This window comes from Schistocerca piceifrons, chromosome 2 (genome assembly GCF_021461385.2).
Source record: "Schistocerca piceifrons isolate TAMUIC-IGC-003096 chromosome 2, iqSchPice1.1, whole genome shotgun sequence".
In the NCBI taxonomy this organism is placed as follows: domain Eukaryota; kingdom Metazoa; phylum Arthropoda; class Insecta; order Orthoptera; family Acrididae; genus Schistocerca; species Schistocerca piceifrons.
This window is the reverse complement of record NC_060139.1, coordinates 329,687,765-329,712,133: the sequence shown is the minus strand read 5'-3', so window position 1 is coordinate 329,712,133 and position 24,369 is coordinate 329,687,765. Positions and strand designations below refer to the sequence as shown.

Genomic DNA, 24,369 nt, shown 5'->3' with positions numbered 1-24,369 from the left:
AGATGGGCCCAACAACATGCCAAATGGACTGGTCAGGACTGGCATCACTTTCTCTTCACCAAAGAGTGTTGCATATGCCTTCAACCAGACAATCATTGGAGATGTGTTTGGAGGCAACCCTGTCAGGCTGAACGCCTTAGACACACTGTCCAACAAATGCAGCAAGATGGAAGTTCCCTGCTGTTTTGGGATGGCATTATGTGGGGCTGACGTACGCCACTGATGGTCATGGAAGGCGCTGTAATGGCTGTATGATACATGAAAGCTATCCTCCGACAGATAGCCCAACTATATTAGCAGCATACTGGCGAGGCGTTCGTCTTCATGGACGACAATTCGCGCCACCATCGTGCACATCTTGTGAATGACTTCCTTCAGGATAACAACATTGCTTGACTAGAGTGGCCAGCATGTTCTCCAGACATGAACCCTATCGAACATGCCTGGGATAGATTGAACAGGGCTGTTTATGGACAAAATGACCCACCAACCACTCCGAGAGTGCGTTGATGGACTTGTGGATAGTGTGCCACGACAAATATAGGCATGCATCAATGCAAGAGGACGTGCTACTGGGCGTTAGAGGTACAGGTGTGAACTGCAGTCTGGACCACCACCTCTGAAGGGCTCGCTGTATGGTGGTACAACATGCAATGTGTGGTTTTTCATGAGCAATAAAAATGGCGGAAATGATGTTTATGTTGATCTCTATCCCAGTTTTCTGTACAGTTTCCGGATCGCTCGGAACAGAGGTGATGCAAAACTTTTTCTGATGTGTGTATTATGTTATAGGAGCGTAACAAGAATCTATTTAATGACTCTACATAGTTGTAGCATGTGGAAGGAGTGCCTTGAATGCTTTCTCTTTCCTTGAATATCACGTTATTTTCTATGTCCTCCTTTAATTCAGATTGTAGCTAGCTGAAGGTAACTTAAATTGACATGTCTTACATTGCGCTTCTGTGAAGTACCATTTTTTTCTGAAATTGATGGCTTTTATGACTGTTTAATGTAAGAAAAACTCTGATAGTACACTACTGTCCAGAGTTTACTCAGTCACACCTATAGCAGAAAATATTGTACACTTTGTGTGCTGTCCATCTTGTAGTGAATGCTTCAGAGCAAAAACATTATACACTATCTGGAATTATTGTCATAAACGTATAAATTATATGTACTTACTCAAACTAAGCTCAACACACTAAAATTAGCAGGAAATATAGGCTTTTAAAGAAACTTATAGGATGCCCCTGTTGTGTTTCTCAGTTGTTAGTTTTTATCCACAAACCACATCCATGTTTATCGTGAAGTAATTGTTATCTGTGTGTCATAAGAACACAGGCACTTCTCATTCAGCTAACAAGGAATCTTTAGTTATTGAATCTACATAATCATAACAGTCGAGGGTGTAGCAAGCAATATATGATTTTAAATCTCTCTTGAATTGTCAAACAAATTGTCTCATGTCATTTGAAATGACTGTCCCATCAGTGAAGCAGCTACTACTGACACTCAAATATTTTGCTTCTATTGAAATTGGCAAGCAGACAGCCAGCAGGGTTATTGAAAGGATGTGTATGACATTGGACAGCATGCACAAGAGACAGTTTTGTTAATTATTTCAGTTCTGATGTAATTAAGTGAAAATAAAATAAACAGATGTACATGAAATAAGATATTTTTATTCTGAAATCTTATGTTTAATTTGTATTTTCTGATTCTAATTTTAGACTATATGCTGTTACTTAATCAAGACAGTTTTTCCTCTCTTCTCTGGTTCTCATCATGTTACTTGTGAAGTAGCACCATCTGCGACTCTGCTAATTCTTTCACATTTGAGAAGAGGCATTTTTATTCTGAAAACAAAACTAACAGTCTTAAGCTGAAATGACTGTAGGAAAGGAAGAACAAAGTGAAGGTGTCACACCTAAAGTTACTTCACCTTCCCTCCCAGATTACATGTAGCTGCTAAAGATGATTGCAAAAGCCAACATTATTTATGAAATAATTTCTGTTCCTGAAACATTTGGGGTGGGTACTCTAACAGGCTCTATTTTGGGTATGTGCCATAAGTACATTTCTTCCACAGGATTATAAAAAAAGTTCGTTTATTGTAAATGTTGACATCTTATTCTTCATATGTATGCTCAATATAATTATTAATAATCACATTATAGAAACAATAACGGTAAAAGTGGGTGCACAATCTTCAATAATTCAGCAAAGGTACTTGCTGTAGATATCTCTTGTAGCTGTAATGAACTGACCATTCTAAATATCAGGATTGTAAGTCAAATCAATATCAATAATGTCTATGTTGCCACAGCTTGTTGGAGAGCGCATTTCATGGTTGCTTTTATATTTTGTGTTGATCAGCACTTTGAGGTTTGTGCATGTGAACTTCAGTTAGATAATGTAGTATTGATATTAGCAACAGAGTACAGGTCCCCATTAGGAGACTTGGGGCTGTTCACAAAAAAGTTTGACTCCCTATTATGCTGCCTGTCAGACAAAAAGAAGAAGTTATTAATCTGTGGTGATTTCAATGGAAACTTTCTAAGTAATTCTGATAGGAAAAGTGAACTAGAAGTGTTATTAACGACATGTAACTTAGAATCAGTGATCAATTTCCCTGAGGACAGTAGCACACTAATAGATAATGAATTTGTACAGAAAGAGGATGTAAAATAAACGCATGCTTTCCCTGTGGTAAATGGATTGTCAGACCGTGATGCACAACTGATTAACTTTATATCCCTCTTTGAACATTGTTTCCCGAAGAAAATTACTAAGTGTAATACCACACACTTTTCAAAGAAACCTTGGATTACTAAGGTATTAAAGTGTCTTCAGAAAGAGACAGCAAGAACTAGTAAAGATCCAGAAGTAGTTTTACACTCAAAAAATTATCGTAAAATACTGAGAAAAGTTGTAAGGATATCAAGAAATATGTATGTTAGAGAAGAAATTAACAACTCCATCAATAAAATAAAACCAGTATGGAATGTTGTTAGAAGGGAGTCAGGAAAAGTAATCACTGGGGTGGGTAGTATTACTGTTAAAGACAACAAGACCATCTCCTAACCAACAGTACACAAGTAGCTAATGTATTTAACAATCATTTCATAAGTGTAGGAGAAAAAATTGGTGAGAACAGTTCAAAAGAAAAAGCTAGGCAGTACATGGAAGAGTCTGTTTCGAAAATATTTAGTCAGATTAAGTTTCACCTAACAACCTCTTGTGAAATAAGTAAAATTACTAAATCTCTGAAAAATAAATGTTTTGTTGGAGTAGATGACATCTCTAATAAGATATTAAAACAATGTGGAGCAATTACAGCTGATGTTCTAAGTCACATATGTAATGCATCACTAACTCAAGGTATTTTCCCAGACAGGTTAAAATATGCCATTGTGAGGCCTCTCTACAAAAAGGGGGACACCACAGATGTCAATAATTATCAGCCAGTATCCCTGCCTACAGCATTCTCAAAAATCTTCAAGAAAGTAATGTACTCAAGAGTGATTAGCCATCTTAACAGTAATGGGATACTTAGTAAATCACAGTTCGGATTTCAAAAATGCTGTTTCACTGACACAGCATTATACAATTTCACTGTCCAGATAATAGAGTCTTTAAATAGTAAAATGTCATCGATAGGAATTTTCCGAGACTTGTCCAAAGCATTTGATTGTGTGAACCATGACATTATGTTACAGAAATTACAATTCTATGGTATAAATGGAATAGCACATGGGTGATTTAAGTCATACATACAGAACAGGAAGCAATAAGTTTCTTTATATGGGTCAAGTGATTTAAATAAGTTTGCCACTTCATCTAACTGGGTTGAAATTACATTAGGTGTTCCACAAGGTTTAATCATGGGTCCCCTTCTGTTCTTGATATACGTGAACAACCTCCCTTCCTATCTGAAACAGGAAGCTGAACTGGCACTGTTTGCTGATGATACAAGCATCATTATTAATCCAGTAAAAGACAGTCCAATTGAAAATGATACAAATAAGCACTTTAGAAAAGTCATTAATTGGTTTTCTGCAAATGTGCTTGCTGTAAACTTTGAAAAAAAAACACAGTACATCCAATTTATGCTGTAAAAAGCACAGTTTCTTCAATAAATATAACACATCAACAGAAGTCAGTAGACAGGGCAGAGCATACTAAGTTTTTGGGTGTACATATAGATGAGAATCTTAACTGGAAAATTCATATTTTGGATCTCCTAAAGCAACTAGGTTCAGCAATTTTGCGATCAGAATAATTGCCAATTTTGAGGATATAGAAATTAGTAAGCTAACGTACTTTGCATACTTTCACTCTCTAATGTCATATGGAATAATATTTTGGGGTAACTCAATATTTAGACAAAACTATTCACTGTTCAAAATAAAGTGGTTAGACTAATGTGTGGGGTTCATAGTCGCACAGCTTGTATGCATCTTTTTAAAAACTTGAGAATTCTTACAACAGCCTCGCAATACATCAACTGACTAATGAAATTTGTTCTCAACAACATGGACCAGTTTGAAAACAACAGTGATATTAATGATTATAATACCAGAAACCTGTCTTTGGCACAGAAAGGGGTAAAAATGCTGCTATAAAAATTTTCGACAAATTAACAGATGAAATAAGGTCTCTGACAGACAGCAGAATAGCTTCAAAAATAAATTGAAATCGTATCTCCTTGACAACTCCTTCTATACCATAGATGAATTTTTGAATAGAAATAAATAAATCTATAAATATAGTATATGCATTGTATGCCATTTAAGGGAATGCGGTAAATAATAGAAATATTAATCTCTAATTCTGTATTGTAATATGTATATTAAAAAAATTTTGTTTCATATGTGCATTTCTTGTGCACTTGACACGTTTCACATCATAACGACCATCGTACCGTGCGATTGATCAATGGAACACGCTACCAACTAACTAACTATTATATCCCTACGTGGTCTGTGGTTTCCTTCCCTTGACAACTTTATCAAATCGTAAATTTCATCGAACACAGCTTGGAATTTACATTCCACGTATGGGGTGATACTGATCTAATAGCCTCTGCTACCTTTTCTAGGCATAATATTTACGTGTTTCTTTCTCGGAAAAATAAAATTCGTACGTCCGTTATAGCTGCTTTGTCGACCGGTGTTGTTTATGATTGGGAACTGTTGAACATTTTTTGTTCCATACTTTATTCGGAAATCTAGAAAGATCTCTTACTGGTCAAACAACAAATACCTGATCATTTAACTAATTTGACGATAGATTGTTACACTGTTATACATGCAAGTACCCTACAAACTTAGTTAAATGTTTTCATTGAATGAGAACACAGAAATTCTTGTTTTTTCTACTACACTCTTGAAGCCGTCTACAATATCACCAGCCTGAAAATATCCTCAAACGAATAATTTTTGCAATCTGAAACGCTTATCGCTCACAGTTGACACGCTATTTCTGCAGACGACAACTTCAGTAAATGTGAAATGACGTACGTGAAAATATGCAGGATGCTCTTAAGTTGTTGCCAACTTAGCTGGACGGGAACGCTATTGCGGGAATAGCTAACAAGGGAATAGAACGGTGTCGTACCGCTCCAAGTTAATCCATGGTTAGCCTATTCCTCGGTTGGCTTTCCTTGGCTCCAACCCGAGATTGTACAGCTGGCCCATAAAGATAATTATGTAAAAAATATCGCTGCACAAAATTTTATTTGTATAATTTTATCATCATGGTAGAGACACATTTCTGCTACAGAAAATTCTTTTTTGGGCCTGGTACTGAAAATCGATTCCACGATAGCGACATAGCAATTTCCTCTGGATTTCTCTTTTTAGGGAAAACAGTACCTGATTAAAAAAAACTATCACAAGACGTTTCTGTGACATCAGTGTGTGTTGGCTATACTGACATCTTTAGTTTTGTAATTTGACAGTATTGCGCGCGTAAAATATGAGTTACGTAGGGAATGTGTGTTAACAAGAGTGACATAATTTGCCATTTTATCCATATATAAACTGGTCACAATGTCGAATGAACAAAACAGGGTTCGCACTGTGCCAGTGTGGCTTTCTAAAAAGGTAAAGAAGACATAAACAGTACTAACAGGCATTTGCTTGGGTGAATCATATATGTCATCTAAGTACCTGTTTGATATTTGTCCGCCAACAAAAAATTTAGAGTGATTTCGCCCAAATATGTGTGGAATGGGAACATCCTATTTAGCTGACAGGAAATTTGTGATTAACAATTAATGGCAGTTTCGCTTTTTTTCCAGGGGAATGATGAAATACAGGAAGCAGAATTTCTTCGTTTTAAAGGAGAGATAAACTACTGTGCAACCGTAGGTGACTGTGGGATGGCTTGTGAAAGTCTTATGTAATTATTCTTTTGTCTTTGAAATTCACATTGTTTGGTAGTAGCACTTATCTTACTGGAACATTTTAGAAAATATTATGTACCTAAAATTGTGGAGAAATAATTAAGTAAATTATAAACAGAAATACGCCACAGTTATTAAATTTTCTGTTAAAAAATTGTATGGTACATCTCTCAGCCACTTCATTCACACTACATAACCTATTCCACTATGTCAAGCCCACTTAATGTGTAGAGCTTATGTGCATTTCTTGTGTATCTTGTAGACATCTGTTTAAGGAGTTTGCGTTCTGACTACTGCTTCATAGTATATTTATTCCCTCAGGAAATTTGTTGTAAATAATCCACTACAGTTCGAAGGGAACTGTGAGTACAGTTACAATACCAGAAGATGAAATGACATTCATTACTCAATATTAAGGTAGTCTTTAGCACAGAAAGGAGTGCACAACGCTGCAACAAAAATTTTGACTACTTACCCAGTGATATAAAATGTCTTAACAGACAGCAAGATAAAATTTGAAAATAAATTGAAAAAGTTTCTCCTTGACAGCTCCTTATATTCCGTAGAAGAATTGCTATGTTTGTAATGTGTAAAAGGTGGTGGGCAGGAATTGCTAACTCAGTCTGTATTTCATGTTTTAATTTCGGGCAGGGGGGGGGGGGGGCGACAACATTATATGGTGGTGATGGTGATGTTTAGAGTACAAATTAATATTAATGTAAAATGGCTCATTCCACATAATGACAATTTATCGTGCAAAATGATCCATGGAACATGAAAATAACTAAGTAATAGAAATAACTAAGTATTAGAAACAAAAGAAAAAAGAACTGCAGATAATAGTAGCCAATTGTTTGTTCAATTTATATATTTGTCTATACTGATCATGTTTTTGCTTGGAAAATTTCCTTCTGCCCTCTAAATATTATGTTACACCATATGAACATGATGAGGTTATCTTTTAGTTTTGTTCTGAATGTGCCTCACTCACAAGTTTTCCGTTTTTTGTGGTAATTTGTGTACAGACTTGCTCCAGCATTTAGGAGATCCTTTTCAGGCAACGATATCCGTGTGGTTAATTTCAAGATGAAGATGACACATGTTGACCATATTCTTACAGTGACTATCTCTTATTAACAAAGTAGTACATGCATATTCCAAGGACATAAGACAATTGTCACAAACACATTATGAACACAAAGTTAATGCACTTAGTTCTCTACATTTGTCTTGGAGACAAGTTTATGGTAGACGACATATTTTTGCCATGGACTAAATTTTCCCATACTGTAATGCAGTATGACAAGTGAGTGTACCATATGTGGATTAGGCTGTGATACATTAATGGCAAGAATTATGCTGCTTCTCCCCCCCCCCCCCCCTTCCCCTCTTTTGTAATTTGACTTGTGATTTTAAGTATCCACAAGAAAACTATTAAATATCAAGTGACTGTTGCCAACAACATATTCTGTTCAAAAATAGAAATGACTGAACCAGTCATATAGCACGATTTCTATGTTGTGCGTACTGTACTGTGAGTAAATGTCACCAATGATTAACCTACACTTCTGGCTACACTACAGATCATCTTGTCACTATAGCCAAGATTTTGTGCTCACAGTTGTTGGCTTAACCAATTAATGACCATATTATTGTCTGCCCCCAGTAGCTGAGTGGTCAGCGCGACAGAATGTCAATCTTAAGGGCCTGGGTTCGATTCCCGGCATGGTCGGAGATTTTCTCTGCTCAGGGACTGGGTGTTATGTTGTCCTAATCATCACCATTTCATCCCCATTGGCGCGCAAGTTGCTAAAGTGGTGTCAAATCAAAAGACTTGCACCCGGCGAATGATCTAGCCGACGGGAGGCCCTAGTCACATAACCATACTATTGCCTTCCACCTGGACCTTAACCTCTGACTGTGCTGTAGATCAGACTATTATCACAACAGATATTTCAAGTAAGGGGGAGGGGAGATTGACATTATTATTTGAGCATTTGCTGCTGCTTATTTTGGGGAAATTTTTCATACAATACTCCAGTATTGCGTACTTACAAACTGCAACACTCTTGAAATTATAGTTCTCTGCTACAATTGTGTCTGCCTGTGTAGCTGAGTGGTCAGTGTGTCTGTCCACGTGGAGGACCTGGTTAAATTCCCGGTACTGCCAGTCATCTTCTTCTTACTGGGAACACTGGAATGGAGTGCACTCATCCTCATGAGGCCAATAGAGGACCTATGTGATTGAGAAGTAGTGCGTCAAGGTCTGAAAAGCATTCAGTTGCCAGGAGATGAGTCTGCTAACACTGTACTCCTCCATACCACTTACAAATAACGTCATTGGCAGACAAGGGTATGGAGGCCAGTCAGCATCATATGGTCATTTGAACCTGATCGTAGTTACTCTACTATTAGAACAAAGTCTCCATGCTTAAGACAGATATCATGTGGTTGTGTTATGTACAACATGTTATCGATATTTACAAATAAATTATTCTAGGTTAAATCTCTCTCTCATATTTATTGAAACTTGTAACTCTCATACATTGGTTACGTTTATATTTATACGGATGAAGTACAACATCCATACATTATGAAGTGATTAACTACTGTTGAAGGCATATCATACAAACAAAATGAAGAGCAGCAATCCTATTGCCAATCCGTGAAGAACACCATAATTCATCAACTCAGTATTCAATCAGACATTCCTACTACTACTTTTATACTGTCTGTTGCCACTGATACCTGTGTTCCATGGCAAAACTGAAGATTGTGATACCATCTGTCAGCTTTGATCTATAAAGTTACCAAGATGGTGAATCCACATTTCATGTGTATACAATATGGTGACCATGATGTCACTCACTACACACGTGAACAAACACAAATAACATGAAAAATGTGTAATTTCGAAAAATCAGTTAAACTAACAGGGGTACTGTGGGAATTAGGGGGTTTTGGGTGAGGGTATACTAAATATACAGCAGTCCTAGTAATGAAGACATACGAACACAAAAATTAAGCAAATGAAATCCTCGACAATCCACAAAACCACAATAAAAAATAAAAACTGATAAAATAATCTGGTATCGGAAATTTCCCTTGACATATATAGCTCAAATTAAGCCCACTAACCCACACTTAAGTCCAAAATCTGATACTGAAAATATCACTTGACCAATATAGCTAAAACAAAATCCGCAGTACCACAAAACCACAATTTGCTCACATAACCAACATCAAAAACCTAACCTCACGAATGTAGATAAAACAAACTGCACAGCATCTACCTATCACAATCGAGCATAATTACAACTAACACAACCAAAAAATTAAAAAAAAAATTATTAACACAATTTCGATATACAAGAAACTCTGTTATGGACATAAACACACACAGTACATTCCACAATAGAAAAAATATCTTTACCAAAGTCAGGCGGTATATAAATCTAGCAATCTAGTGATAACAAAAATAATACTTCATCAATGCAATCCCTCAAATGGCCAATATAGACTTCTCAAACCAGAAACCAATGCCATACATTGTCCCACCAACAGTGCTACATATACTGGTCCCCAGTCCGAGATGCAGCAACTTTGAACAATCTCATTCCACAAACATAGCACTTCATGTACTCAGCAATTAAACAGAATAATGATAGGGATTTAACTGCAGTCAACTGGTCGCCACCATTGCGGCATGCAGGGACATGCTAGTGAACTTCATTGTCATATCCATAAGTAACAAATAACAAAACATAAAATTAAATTGTCAGCTGTAAACAACACATCGCAGTAATAAATCCAAACTTGAAACTCGCTGAATACGAACAACATGGCTTCAGCTGTTTTAGATATAGATTTATTACCTATTGATAACATGTGAAAATTTGTGTCAAGCTGAGACTCAAACCATATTTCTCGCTTGTCGCGAGTGGTTGCTTTAACTGTTAGGCTATCTGTGCAATCTGTCGGACTGATGCAAACTTCCATACGTCACACTGTCTACAACCCAATACCATAGTCTGCTACATTCGTCACTGAATGCTCACAGCTATGCTCTGTATTCCTGCTCCAATGAGAATGAGACTAGAAGGAATTGAGATCTGTGATTTCATCATCTTTTCTCCACCTTGGCATATAACATTTACCTGCATGTCTGGATGAACAGATATTGTTGGCAATAGATAGCCATCTGTAATTATTTCGTATGTCATCAATCAGTAGTTAATCTAAACCAAAATTCTATAACACAGCTGAAGACAAGTTATTCACATTCAGTGAATTTGTTTTGAAGCAATATTGTATGGCTTTCTATCACCAATAATGTCTGTTCATCCAGATGTGCAAGTAAACATTGAAATACCAGTGTGGACAAAAGATGATATCATCATAGGTCTTGATGCCTCATAGTCTCATTCTGACTGGTGTGGGAACACAGAGTAGAGTGCGAGCATTTAGTGATGGATGTAGCAGACTATGGAATGGGGATGTTGACATATGACGCACAGAAGTTTGGGTCAGTCCAGGAGGTGCGCACAGATATCGTAATGGTTAAGGTGACCACTCACGATAAACAGGAAATCTGAGTTTGAGTCCTGGTCCGGCAAAAATTTTCATGCCATCAACAGGTAGTAAATCTATACAAACACAGCTGAAGCCATATTATTCACATTCAGCGAGTTTATCTCAAAGCAATTTCAGTCAGCTATCTTTCGTCAATAATGTCTGGTCATCCAGACATGCAAGTAAATATCTTCCAATGCTGCCCTCACAAACAATCAAGAAACATAAATACTCCACACTACAGAGGGCCACCACATACTCCAACACACCCTTTGTAAACACTTTCCCTTTCAGATACACTGCACCACATGATGTTATACAAAACAACACAGTTTCACCTCAGGTGAAAGCAGATGGGAACAGCAGTTGTACAATTGCAGCTAAGTTTTTTTTTTTTTTTGTTTTTTTTTTTTTTTTTTTTGTCAAAAACAGTCACATTTGAAAGGAAAGGTATCAAGTCGCATAATCTTTTGCTCTTCTAGTACTTGTAATGGACAGTTTAAAAAGATTATTTTCTGTGTTGTTCGCACTAAAAGAAAAGAGCAGTTGTATAACGGGATATGACACTGACACAGAGTTTTAATAAGTGATGTCTAATTCCCAATTTTTCCACATATTTTTCAATGTTTCATTAATATTGTACCTGTATTTCAGGGAAATGCTGACAAGTCTAGATGAAATGGTTGTTGGGTTTGACATGGAGTGGCCTGTAAATAGCAAAACAGGGAGTGGGAAAACATCACTTATACAGATTTGTCATGATGAAAATGTGTGCCACTTATTTCATGTAAGTATTTTCTTGTATAGTTGCTGTTGGAACAATTTGCTAAATAACTCAGTTGCTACTTTAAAAAATTGTCAAAAGCTTTAGTGAGAGTTCAGTAGAAAAAATTAATAGCAATATTATATTATATAAAGAAGATGATGCATTTCTAGAGTGGTTGCAATGCAGATGTAGGATGGTGAGAGATGTTCAATGCCAAGAGTTATAATAAACAATGGAATCATTGTGACATTTAAGTCTGTGTAATGTGGTGTCTCCTATTTGTTATCATGCTTTAAGAAAGGCAGCACATTACACTGAAGGCTATGTGGGGTCATGAATTAGAAGGGAGTGACAGTGGAGGAAAGGGGAACTGTTGGGTGGAGGTTGCGGGCACTGCGAGCTACCTGAGATTAAAATTCTGATGGGAGGAATGTGTGAGGAGGGATGAGTGGATTCGGAGACTAAATGTGGAGGTTGGTTGCTGGAAGGTGTTATGACTGTGATCAGATGGAAGGGTGTTCCTCGAAGACCGTATGGCCCAGTCGTAATCGCAGAGACTGGTGCTACAGGCTGGCCCTCCCTCAGATTGTAGTGCTTCCCACTGGCTGTTACAGCTATAGCTGCCACCCCTCCCTCCTGCATCCCTAACTGGCAAACTGGCCTCACTTTGAGCTATTAGCCACCCACTCCCAATCCCTCTCCTTACCTTCTACCTCCCTCTCCATCTCTACCCACCCCACCCCACACTCTACCCCCACCCCACACTATACCCCCACCCCCACTGTCAGCCCACTTGCCACAAAATAGCATTTAGCATTGACACTGTCCTGTCAGTGTAGCCGGCACCATGTAGGGGTATATGCTCATATGCCTGAGCATGAGTGTGCGCATGTGCATGTGTTTGTACTGTAGCTCATCAAAGGATAAGTCTGAAAACAAGCAAGTTTTCCTTCTTTTGTGTTTGCGTTTCAACGGCTCAACACTTGTGCTTTTCAGTGAGTGGTCTCTTTTAATCATAAAGTACTTGCGTTCTACAACATTTATACCGCTTAAGGGAAAATTAAGGTGTTTGAGGACAGAGGACATGCAATGAGTTTGATGAAATTGTTTTCAGGGTATGGTGTTCTAGTGGTCTGATTATAATTATCCACCATTTCACACATTCACGCAAGTTGTGATTTAAACAACTACAAAATAAAGCACAAAAATAACATCTATGTAGAATTTTGCCTCCATGATTAAGAGTTCAGTGTGATGTTCTCTATTTTTTTGTACAAAGATCTTAAATTATTGGGTATTTCTGAAAAATCAAATTTATATGTGCGTGTTTCTAGGATTCATTTGCTTATTTACTCTTGGCTTTTGTTTCTCAGACCACATTACTATATTCATCTCCACCCTAGAACCTCGCTTATATGCCTTACACACAGCTGCAATCAAATTAAATACTTTTGTAAAATTCCAGTAATTACAAAGGCTTACCTCATAATGTGTATTCAATTTTATTAGTAATATTTGGGTAACTTGTAAGAGCTCTGCTTGCTACATCACATCATGCATCAGTACATTACAATTCCAGTCCATTATATCTATTCTCCCTTATAAATAAAAATATTACTACAAACTGTAGTTCTTTTTATTCAGTGCTTTTAAGTGTATTATTCCAGAGCCTCTGTCCAACCACAAGGGAGCAGCCCACACTGATGTGTGAACTTGTCAGGGGAGTACCACAGGATCTGCACTACCAACCCATGACTTGGAGGAACCTCTGAAATTCAGAATATATCGGAATTAATAGTATGACATCGTGGTTCTTGAGATGAGTATGTGTTGACTCGCTTTTCATAGCTCTGAAGTGGGACTCCTCCCCCCGAACCATGGGCCCCACTCTGGTGGGGTGCTTGCATGCCTCAACAATACAGATAGCCATACCATAGGTGCAACCTCAACAGAGGGGTATGTATTGAGAGACTGACAAACATGTGGTTCCTGAAGAGGGGCAGCAGACCTCTCGGTAGTCGCAGGGGCAACAGCCTGGGTGATTGATGGATCTGGTTTTGCAACATCAACCAATGTGGCCTCGCTGTGCTGACCCTGTGAACAGCTGAAAGCAAGTGTAAACTACAGCTGTTACTTTTCCTTGATGTCGTGCAGCTCTACTGTATAGTTAAATGATGATGGCATTCTCTTGGGTAAAATATTACGGAGGTAAAATAGTCCCCTATACAGATATCCAAGCGGGGCTACTCTGGAGGATGTCATCATCAGGAGAAACAAAACTGACACTGTACGAGCTGGGGCATGGAATGTTAGATCCCTTAATGAGGCAGGCAGGCAGGCAAGTAAGTTTAAAAAGGGAAATGGAAAGGTTGAAGTTAGATATAGCGAGAATTAGTGAAGTTCAGTGGGAGAGGAACAGGACTTCTGGTTAAGTAAGTACAGGGTTATAAATAAAGCCTTTGATACTGTGAATCATACCTTTCTTCTGTGTAAGCTAGAAGAGTATGGGTTGAGAGGACTAGCCTTGAAACTACTTGCCTCCTATTTGAAAGACCGGAAACTGTGTAAAGCTAACTTATCAAAATAATGAGCAGCTCCTAACAACCAAATCAAACTTCAGGACACTTCAATGTGGCGCGCCTCAAGGAAGCATACTAGGGCCTTTTCTGTCCCTTGTATATGTAAATAACTTATTTGAACCCCAAAATTGTGTGGTTGTAAGCTATGCCGATGACATATCCTTCATCAACTGTGGCAGTGATATGCAGTCTGCAGCTAACAGTACCGAGAGCAGTTTCAATACTCTGTCCGCATACCTTACAGCAAACAAGCTTCTTGTAAATAAAGACAAAACGGTAATAATGAAGTTCATCCACAGTTATAATGCTGCCATAACTGATACTGTATTTACATCCCCATTGGGTCTTGCATATGCAAATCACATAAATTTTTGGGCATCGTTGTTGATGAACACTTATCATGGAAAGATCATGTAGATAATATTTGCAAGAAAATCAGTAGAAATGTGTATCTACTGAAACAGGTCTCAGCCTTCTTGGACCATGATACTTTAAGGCAAATATATTTTGGGTTAATTCATCCGCACCTTCAGTATGGTATTGAGATATGGGATGGGGCATCAGCAGTTCATATAGATAGACTTTTTAAATTACAAAAAAAGGCAGTAAGAATGGTAGCCAAGGTAAAGAAGAGGGAGCCTTGTAGAGACATCTGTAGAAAATATAAAATTCTTACAGTGTCCTCCATGTATATACTGCAGACAGTCATGTTCATGAAACAAAATCCTGAATTTAATATAAGAAACAGTAATGTACACAACTATGATATACGGGGAAGGGAAAATTTTTTATAGAATTGTGACCAATAAAAAGGCAATGGACCACAGCCTACACAGAATGGGAGCAATTTTCTACAATGCACTACCCTGTGAACTCAAGAAAGTAAATCTAAATATGCTAAAGAGTAGAAGGAAGCAATTATTAATAGAGAAGTGTTGTTACTCTATAGAGGACTTAAAGTTGTAGTGCCATCTTGGAAAACAGTGTACGTAGACAATGTCTCCGATCTATCAGTGGTATGAAAGAATGTAATTATACACTGTATTATGTGTACTGCACTATTATAAATATAAGCTAAATTGTGTTACACTATAGAGGAATCTACTTGTAGTACCCTTTTGAAAAATAATGTGTATAGACGTGTGTCTGATCCATATGTTGTTATGAAAGAATGTAAATATTTTACTGTATATGAGTAATGTAATCTAAATTTTCCTGACAATGTCGAAAAACTTTTTGTTATATGGACAGAAAGTAAATAAATAAATATAAAAACCAAATACACGTATTGCAGGAGTAGGTCTAATAATGAATAAGAAAATAGGAATGTGGGTTAGCTGCTATGAATAGCATAGTGAACACATCATCATGGCCAAGATAGACACAAATCCAACACCCAAAACAGTAGTACAAGTTTATGTGCCAAGTAGTTCTGCTGATGAAGAAATTGAAGAGAAAAAAAAAAAGTTTTAATGAACAGAGAGGAAAATTTAATTCTTATGGGGAACTGGAATTTGGTAGTAGGAAAAGAAAGAGAACAAAAATTAGCAGGTGAATATGGACTGGGGGAAAGGGATGAATGCTTGGTAGAATTTGGCACAGGAGACAATTTAATCATCACTAACACTTGGTTTAGGAATTATTAAAGAAGGTTATACATATGGAAGAGACATGGAGACACCATAAGGTATCAGATTGATTATATAATGGTAGGACAGTGATTTCAGAACCAGATTTTAAACTGGAAAACATTTCCAGGGACAAATATGGTCTGTGATCACAATTTATTGGCTGTGAGCTGTAGATTAAAAGTGAAGAAACTGCAAAAAGGTAGAAAATTAAGGAGATGGGACTTGGATAGGTTGGAAGTACCAGAGGTGGTTCAGTTTCAGAGGGAGCATTAGACAATGATTGACTGGGAAAGGGGAAAGGAATACTGTAGGAGATGAATGGGTAGCTTTGAGAGATGAAATAGTGAAAGCAGCAGAGGAACAAAGAGGTAAAATGACAAGGCCTAATAGAAATCCTTGGATATTGTTGGAACTGTGTGATCAATATATTTCGTGTGAGATGGAGGCGAAGTGCATCATGTGAAATATAATAGATCTCTCTGGTGCTATTATACACTCTGAGTTTTATGTGTGTAATATAATGTTCCTGGGTTGTTGTGTTCAACGTATTTTACCCAGAAGTGCAAGTATAGTTACAGGCACTAAATGTCTTTTTCTCATTATTACTTATTGAACTGTGTCGACTCTAATAGGTTATGGGCCCAGCGATGCACTTGGAATAAGTATATCCATAATATAGTAATGAAAAAGTATTGGAAAAGTTCCAAGTAGTCCACGTGTGTGAAGTATGAGTTATCCTTACAAGATAAATGCAACTCTTTTGTATTATTCTTCGGTATTGTTCTTTAAGTTAAGAAACATCAAATATCGTTAAAATGGGTGCGGCACAAATTCTGCAGATTGAAAGACTTATGGGTCGCGAAAACTATGCAACGTGTAAATTTGCAGTTGAAGCGTATTTACGTTTGGACGACCTGTGGGATGTAGTTGATGGAACAATGAAATCCACAGATCAGAATTATTCAAGTAAGGATAGGAAAGCAAAATCAAGGTTGGTGTTACTGGTTGATTCAGTGAATTATGTTCAAAGCTGCGACAGTGAAAGAAGTCTAGGACAAATTACGAAGTGCATTTGAGGATGGAGGTCTTACAAGAAAATTAGTATTATTGCATGAGTTAATTACCACTCAGCTGGACAAATGCAGGAGTGTAGACAAATACTTCAGCAAAACTGACTGAGGAATGTTGGGTTTGAGATCGCTTACGAATGGATAGGGACACTACTGCTGGCAGGACTACCCAAAAGGTATGCGCCTATGATTATGGGACTGGAAAGCTCAGGTATATCAATTATGGGTGACAGTATTAAAGAGAAAATCCTACAGGATGTAAAGAGTACTTCGAGCTGTCATGTGTTGGAAAAGGGAACTGCATGTGCTCTTTATTCAAAAAACAAAAGGAAGAAATTAGTGATGTGTTATAGATGTCAGAAGAAGGGGCGTATTGTCAGAGAAAAAGTAAACCCAAGGTCAGACACACAGCAAAAGAGGTATGTTGCCGATAGTCCAGAGAGAGAGGGACCAATAATAAAGGTAAGGCACTCTCGTGTTTTTATTCTTTTGGAGATGTAGGTGATTGTCAACTGGAATGGATTTTAGACTCAAGTGCATTTGTGCATATTGTTAAAGACAGATCTCTTCTTTATGATGTTAAAGATAAGACTCATATGGGAATATCAACTGTTGATGACAGCAAGCTCCAATGTCATTTGGCTGGAAAACTAGACCTACAAGTAAGTTTAAATAGTGAACCCAATACGGTTACAGCACATGATGTTCATTATGTAAAAATTGTTGCGACTAACCTACTGTATGTAGGGGAAATTGTGAAGAAGGGAAATAGTCACTTTTGACATGCACTGAGCAAGAGTAATCAGCGAAAATGGTAAAGTTATAACTACAGCAAGTAACGAAAGGGGTATTTTTAAGTTGGATACCACTGAACGTAAGCATAGAAATGTTAGTCACTCAGTATACTCAGTGAAAGTTTTTTTTTATGGCACTGCAGACTTGGACACCTAAATAGAAAGAGTGTGTCTTTAATAAGGGATATGGTAAAGGGAATAGAGAATTATAGTGTATCCAAGGACCCTTGTGAGATATGCATAAAAGGAAAACAAACGAGGCTACCTTTTAAGACTAGTGAAAGTAAATCTGATGAGGTCTTACAGTTGATCCATACAGATGTATGTGGTCTGATGGAATGCGAATCCATAGGTGCGAGTTATTATATTCTTGTGTTTATTGATTATTATTCAAGATATACTCATGTTTATTTTCTTAGTTCCAAAGACCAAGTGAGTGACATTTTTGACGAATATCGTAATATGGTCAAAAGGTGGGCGGGAAAGAAAATTGAGAACATCAGGTCTGATAACAGGAGAGAATATATTAACCAGAAATTGAAGACACTTCTGGCAAAAATGGGAATCAGGCATCGAACTACCATAAGGTACAGCCCATCTCAAAATGGGGTTGCCGAGAGGGCTAGTACGACCATTGTTGAAAAAGCAAGGAGCATGATAACTGATGCTGGATTATCAAAAGATTTTTGGGCAGACACAGTATCAACGGTCTTATATTTGAGCAATGGATCACCTACGAAAGCATTAAGGAATAGAACCCCCTATGAGATATGGGTAGGAAGGAAACCTGACCTAAGCAATATAAGGATTTTTGGGTGTGATACAGTGGTGCACATTCCAAAACAGCTGAGAGGAAAATGGGATCCAAAAGCTAAAAAGTATATTTTTGTAGGCTATTGTGAGAATTCAAAGGGCCACCAATTAATGGATCCATTGAATAAAAGGATAATTACAAGCAGAGATGTAGTATTCTTTGAAAATAGAAAGGACTCTGAAAAGGGCAAGACTCTAAGTTAACTGGATGTAGTTCAGAGAGTGAAACCTTATGTGAAGAAAGAGAAAGTGAAGAACAGAAAGGGGACAGTCAAAGGCAAATGGAGACTATTTATGATGACAGTGAGTTTGAGGAAGAACAAAATGAAGAGAGCAATGTAAGGGGTTCTTCTCGGGTGCCAAAACTGAAAGAATATCCAGATTTTGAGATGTATGCAGCCCAATCTTTTAATGATGAGCCAACAACAGCAGAAGAATCAATGAGTGGCCCGAACTCTCAAGAATGGAAAGAAGCAATGGAGATGGAATTGGAATCTTTATCTCAGAATGAAACCTTTGAATGGGTAAAGATGCCACGAGATAAGAAACCATTACAGGCAAGATGGGTATTCACTTTGAAGAGCCCCGAAAATTCATCACCAAGATATAAAGCACGACTTGTAATAAAAAGATATTCACAAAAACAAGGGGTAGATTACGAAGAAACTTTTTCACCTGTAGTCAAGTATGCCTCATTGAGATATCTTTTAGCCTTGGCTGTAAAATGAAATTTAACATTTCATCATATGGCTGTAAAAACAGCGTATTTAAGTGGGAAATTGGAGGAGGATATATATGTCATTCCCCCAAGAGAAGTAATGAAAAGCGGAGCATTACTAATTAGCATTTTTGATTAGTCACATTTGAGAAGCCGCATAATTAGTACAGCAGCATGTGCTAGTATTAAGACCTATCAGAATAAATTTAAATGTCTATGCTATTACGTATATTAAGGTAAAGATTAGATGCTAAATGTGTATTTTTAAATATTGTTAATGATGTGAAAACCAGAAGTGTTGTATCAGTTCTGAGTCCAGAATTGGAAAGAGGGGAATTTTTCCCACAAGGAAGATGCCCTATTTGTCATTTCAGTGTACAGTTGAATATATTTCACCTGTTCAAAGATTTGTATTTTATACAAATGCTGCCAATTATTGTAATTTGTAGGATATTTGAATTAGACTTATTGGGTTTAATGTCAATTTGTTGTGAAATTAAATCATGTTTGTCATGGTTCAGTTATATTGTAAATATTATGTGTTCAAAATATATGAACTTTTTGAATCTGTTGACACAGGATAGTGAAAGTTGGAGGCACTTAGTGGGAGGGGGTAGGGGGGGTTGCCCATTACTTTGATGGTGAATGTTTTGTCATGCCTGCTGATTACATGGAATGGTCCATTATAGGGTGGCTGTGGCGGCTTGCACACTGCATCTTGTCAGATAAAAGCATAGTGACGATCGCATAGCTCATCAAACACGAATAGATGACAGTTTGGGTGATCCCTTGGCACCACTGGACATAGCTGTCGCAGCTGTGTTCACAGATTATTCACAAACTCTGACAGGTCAATGGATTCATCTCATACACTGGTAAACAACTTACCAGGAAGGCATATATGTTGACCATACGTGAGCTCAGCTGTAGCTGCTTAGCGGTCTTCTTACAGGGATGCGTGTAGACCTAAGAGAACAATAGGTAGCGTCTCTGTCCACCGTTATGAATTGAGGCTTTGCAGCAACGCTTTGATCTGTTGGTGCTTAAGTTCAACTAAACTGTTTACAGCTGGATGATATGCCGTACTCCTGATCTGCTTCATGCCAAGTAAGACAGCAAGTGCTGTGAAGAGATAGGGAGTGCTTTGAAGAGATAGGATTCAAATTTTCTCTGCTGGTCAGCTGTGATCCTCAGGGGGTACACGAAATGCGCGATCCTCCCACGAAAGAATGCAGTTACGATATTCAGTGGTTATGTCAGTTACTGCGAAAACTTCTGACCTCCATGTATAACAGTCTATAGCTGTGATACAGTGAGTGTATCCTTCCATTGGCGAGAGATGTCCTATGAGATCTGTATGGACATGTCCAGATCATAGATTCAGAGGGCTGAAGCTTCCCAGTGGTGACATGACATGTCTGCCGATTTTATTCTTTTGCAACCCACACGTTGTCATACGAAGTGCTCACAATTCCTGTCCATATGCGACCAGATGAGTGCTTGCTTCACCATGTTTTTGGCTTGGAGCTTAGTGGAGGGCCTCAACCAAAGACTTCATCGACTGTGTGATGGTCTTGGCTGCAGATTTCTAGACCTGCATTATTGTGTGGTGATTTATAGGATGCCCCTTGAGAGGTCAGGGGTGCACTGCACTAAGGAAGCAGCTACTCACAAGGGAACCTTCCCATCGCACCCCCCACAGATTTAGTTATAAGTTGGCACAGTGGATAGGCCTTGAAAAACTGAAAACAGATCAATTGAAAAAACAGGAAGAAGTTGTGTGGAACTGTGAAAAAATAAGCAAAATATACAAACTGAATAGTTCATGCGAAGATAGGCAACGTCAAGGACACTGGGAACGCAGGAGAGCTGTGGTCTCGTGGTAACGTGAGCAGCTGCGGAACGAAAGGTCCTTGGTTCAAATCTTCCATCGAGTGAAAAGTTTAATTTTTTATTTTCAGTTTATGTGACAAACTCTTATGTTTTCATCACTTTTTTGGGAGTGATTAAACCTAAATCGGGCAAGGTAGAAGAATCTTTTTACATCTTCGCCAAGTGTACAAGTTAGGTGGGTCGACAACATATTCCTGTCATGTGACGCACATGCCGTCACCTGTGTCGTATAGAATATATCAGATGTGTATTCCTGTGGAGGAATCGGTTGACCTATGACCTTGCAATCAAATGTTTTCGGTTCCCATTGGAGAGGCACGTCCTATCGTCTACTAATCGCACGGTTTTGTGATGCGGTCGCAAAACACAGACACTTAACTTATTACAGTGAACAAAGACGTCAATGAACGAACGGACAGATAATAACTATGCAAAAATAAAGAAAATAAAATTTTCACTCGAGGGAAGACTTGAACCAAGGACCTGTCGTTCGGCAGCTGCTGACGCTACCACGATACCACGACGCTCCTCCGTTCACTTTGTCCATGATGTTACCTATGGGACCCGTGGACTACTCAGTTTGTATATTTTGCTTATTTTTTCACAGTTCCACACAACTTCTTCCTGTTTTCTCAATTGATCTGTGTTCAGTTTATCAAGGCCTATCCACTGTGCCAACTTATAAGTAAATCTGCGGGGGGTGCGATGGGGAGGTTCCCTTGTCAGTAGCAGAGAACTTCTGGAGTGCACATGGTTTTTTTTAGGCTAGACGGTAGTTTGAGATGCTCTGATGAACACTCGCCACTCAGTACACTGGAAGGGAGGTCAGCCTGCATTCAGAGTAGACACTTCAAGTGTCAAAATTTTATCAGTAAAATGTCAAATTATTTATAACAAAGTTTCCAAATTTACTGCCTTCCAGGAAAGTTCTCATGCTCAGAGCTGTCTGAAACCTGAAGTAGAAAGCGCTAAGATATTTAGCTAGTTGTGGAATGTATACCAGAATGACCGATTAGAGGCCACAGGAGGGGGCGTGTTCACTGCAGTTGACAAAAATGTTGTCGCTATTGATGTCGAAGTTGAGTGTGACAAAGAAGTTACCTGGCCACGTATAACAGGTGTAGGTGAAACCAAGTTAATTGTTGGATATTTTTACAAGCCACCCAATTGCACTGTGACAGTTCTAGAGTCATTCTAAGAATGTCTATGGTCAGTAGTGCATAAATATCCAGAGCATGCAATACTAGTTGGAGGTAGCTTTAGCCTACCAAGTGTAGACTGGGACGTCAGTGGATTCATTGTGGGGAGTGCAGACAGACAGTCATGCAAATTACTGTTGAACACATATTCTGAAAACTGTCTACAGTAGCTAGCTTGGCAGCCCACATGCAATGGAAATATCTTAGACTTTGTAGCTGCCACACGGGATTAGCCGAGCGGTATAAGGCGCTACAGTCATGGGCTGTGCGGCTGATCCCGGCAGAGGTGCGAGTCCTCCTTCGGGCATGGGTGTGTGTGTGTTTGTCCTTAGTATAATTTAGGTTAAGTACTGTGTAAGCTTAGGGACTGATGACCTTAGCAGTTAAGTCCCATAAGATTTCACAAACATTTGATTTGAACTTTGTAGCTACAAATAGACCGGACTTTATTGACAGTGTCAGTACAGAAACGAGGATTAGCGATCATGATGTCATTATACCAACTATGGTTAGGAAAGTTAACAAATCAGTGAAGAAGGCTGGGAGAGTGTTTAAGCTAGCTAGAGCAGATAAGCAGTTGAAACTTCCTGGCAGATTAAAACTGTGTGCCCGACCGAGACTCGAACTCGGGACCTTTGCCTTTCGCGGGCAAGTGCTCTACCGTCTGAGCTACCGAAGCACGACTCACACCCGGTACTCACAGCTTTGCTTCTGCCAGTACCTCGTCTCCTGCCTTCCAAAATTTACAGAAGCTCTCCTGCGAACCTTGCAGAACTAGCACTCCTGAAAGAAAGGATACTGCGGAGACATGGCTTAGCCACAGCCTGGGGGATGTTTCCAGAATGAGATTTTCACTCTGCAGCGGAGTGTGCGCTGATATGAAACTTCCTGGCAGATTAAAACTATGTGCCCGACCGAAACTCGAACTCGGGACCTTTGCCTTTCGCGGGCAAGTGTTCTACCGTCTGAACTACTGAAGCACGACTCACACCCGGTACTCACAGCTTTACTTCTGCCAGTACCTCGTCTCCTACCTTCCAAACTTTACAGAACCTCTCCTGCGAACCTTGCAGAACTAGCACTCCTGAAAGAAAGGATATTGCAGAGACATGGCTTAGCCACAGCCTGGGGGATGTTTCCAGAATGAGATTTTCACTCTGCAGCGGAGTGTGCGCTGATATGAAACTTCCTGGCAGATTAAATCTATGTGCCCGACCGAGACTCAAACTCGGGACCTTTGCCTTTCGCGGGCAAGTGCTCTACCGTCTGAACTACCGAAGCACGACTCACGCCCGGTACTCACAGCTTTACTTCTGCCAGTACCTCGTCTCCTACCTTCCAAACTTTACAGAAGCTCTCCTGCGAACCTTGCAGAACTAGCACTCCTGAAAGAAAGGATATTGCGGAGACATGGCTTAGCCACAGCCTGGGGAATGTTTCCAGAATGAGATTTTCACTCTGCAGCGGAGTGTGCGCCGATATGAAATTTCCTGGCAGATTAGGCGTGAGTCATGCTTCGGTAGCTCAGACGGTAGAGCACTTGCCCGCGAAAGGCAAAGGTCCCGAGTTCGAGTCTCGGTTGGGCACACAGTTTTAATCTGCCAGGAAGTTTCATATCAGCACACACTCCGCTGCAAAGTGAAAATCTCATTCTGGAAACATCCCCCAGGCTGTGGTTAAGCCATGTCTCCGCAATATCCTTTCTTTCAGGAGTGCTAGTTCTGCAAGGTTCGCAGGAGAGCTTCTGTAAAGTTTGGAAGGTAGGAGACGAGGTACTGGCAGAAGTAAAGCTGTGAGTACCGGGCGTGAGTCGTGCTTCGGTAGCTCAGACGGTAGAGCACTTGCCCGCGAAAGGCAAAGGTCCCGAGTTCGAGTCTCGGTCGGGCACACAGTTTTAATCTGCCAGGAAGTTTCATATCAGTGCA

General features: G+C 38.9%; 1 protein-coding gene across 2 annotated transcripts in view; it reads left to right on the top strand.

Annotated features, from left to right (window-relative positions):
- Positions 1-5,915: 5,915 nt before the first annotated feature.
- LOC124777703 (Werner Syndrome-like exonuclease) overlaps positions 5,916-24,369 on the top strand; it is a 58,263-nt gene continuing 39,809 nt past the window's right edge. For both annotated transcript variants that reach the window (XM_047253198.1, XM_047253199.1), the window contains exons 1-3: positions 5,916-6,107; positions 6,305-6,405; positions 11,636-11,768. In XM_047253198.1, coding sequence (XP_047109154.1) covers positions 6,054-6,107; positions 6,305-6,405; positions 11,636-11,768 — 288 coding nt within the window. In that variant the 5' untranslated portion in view covers positions 5,916-6,053. The remainder of the gene's footprint in view (positions 6,108-6,304; positions 6,406-11,635; positions 11,769-24,369) is intronic.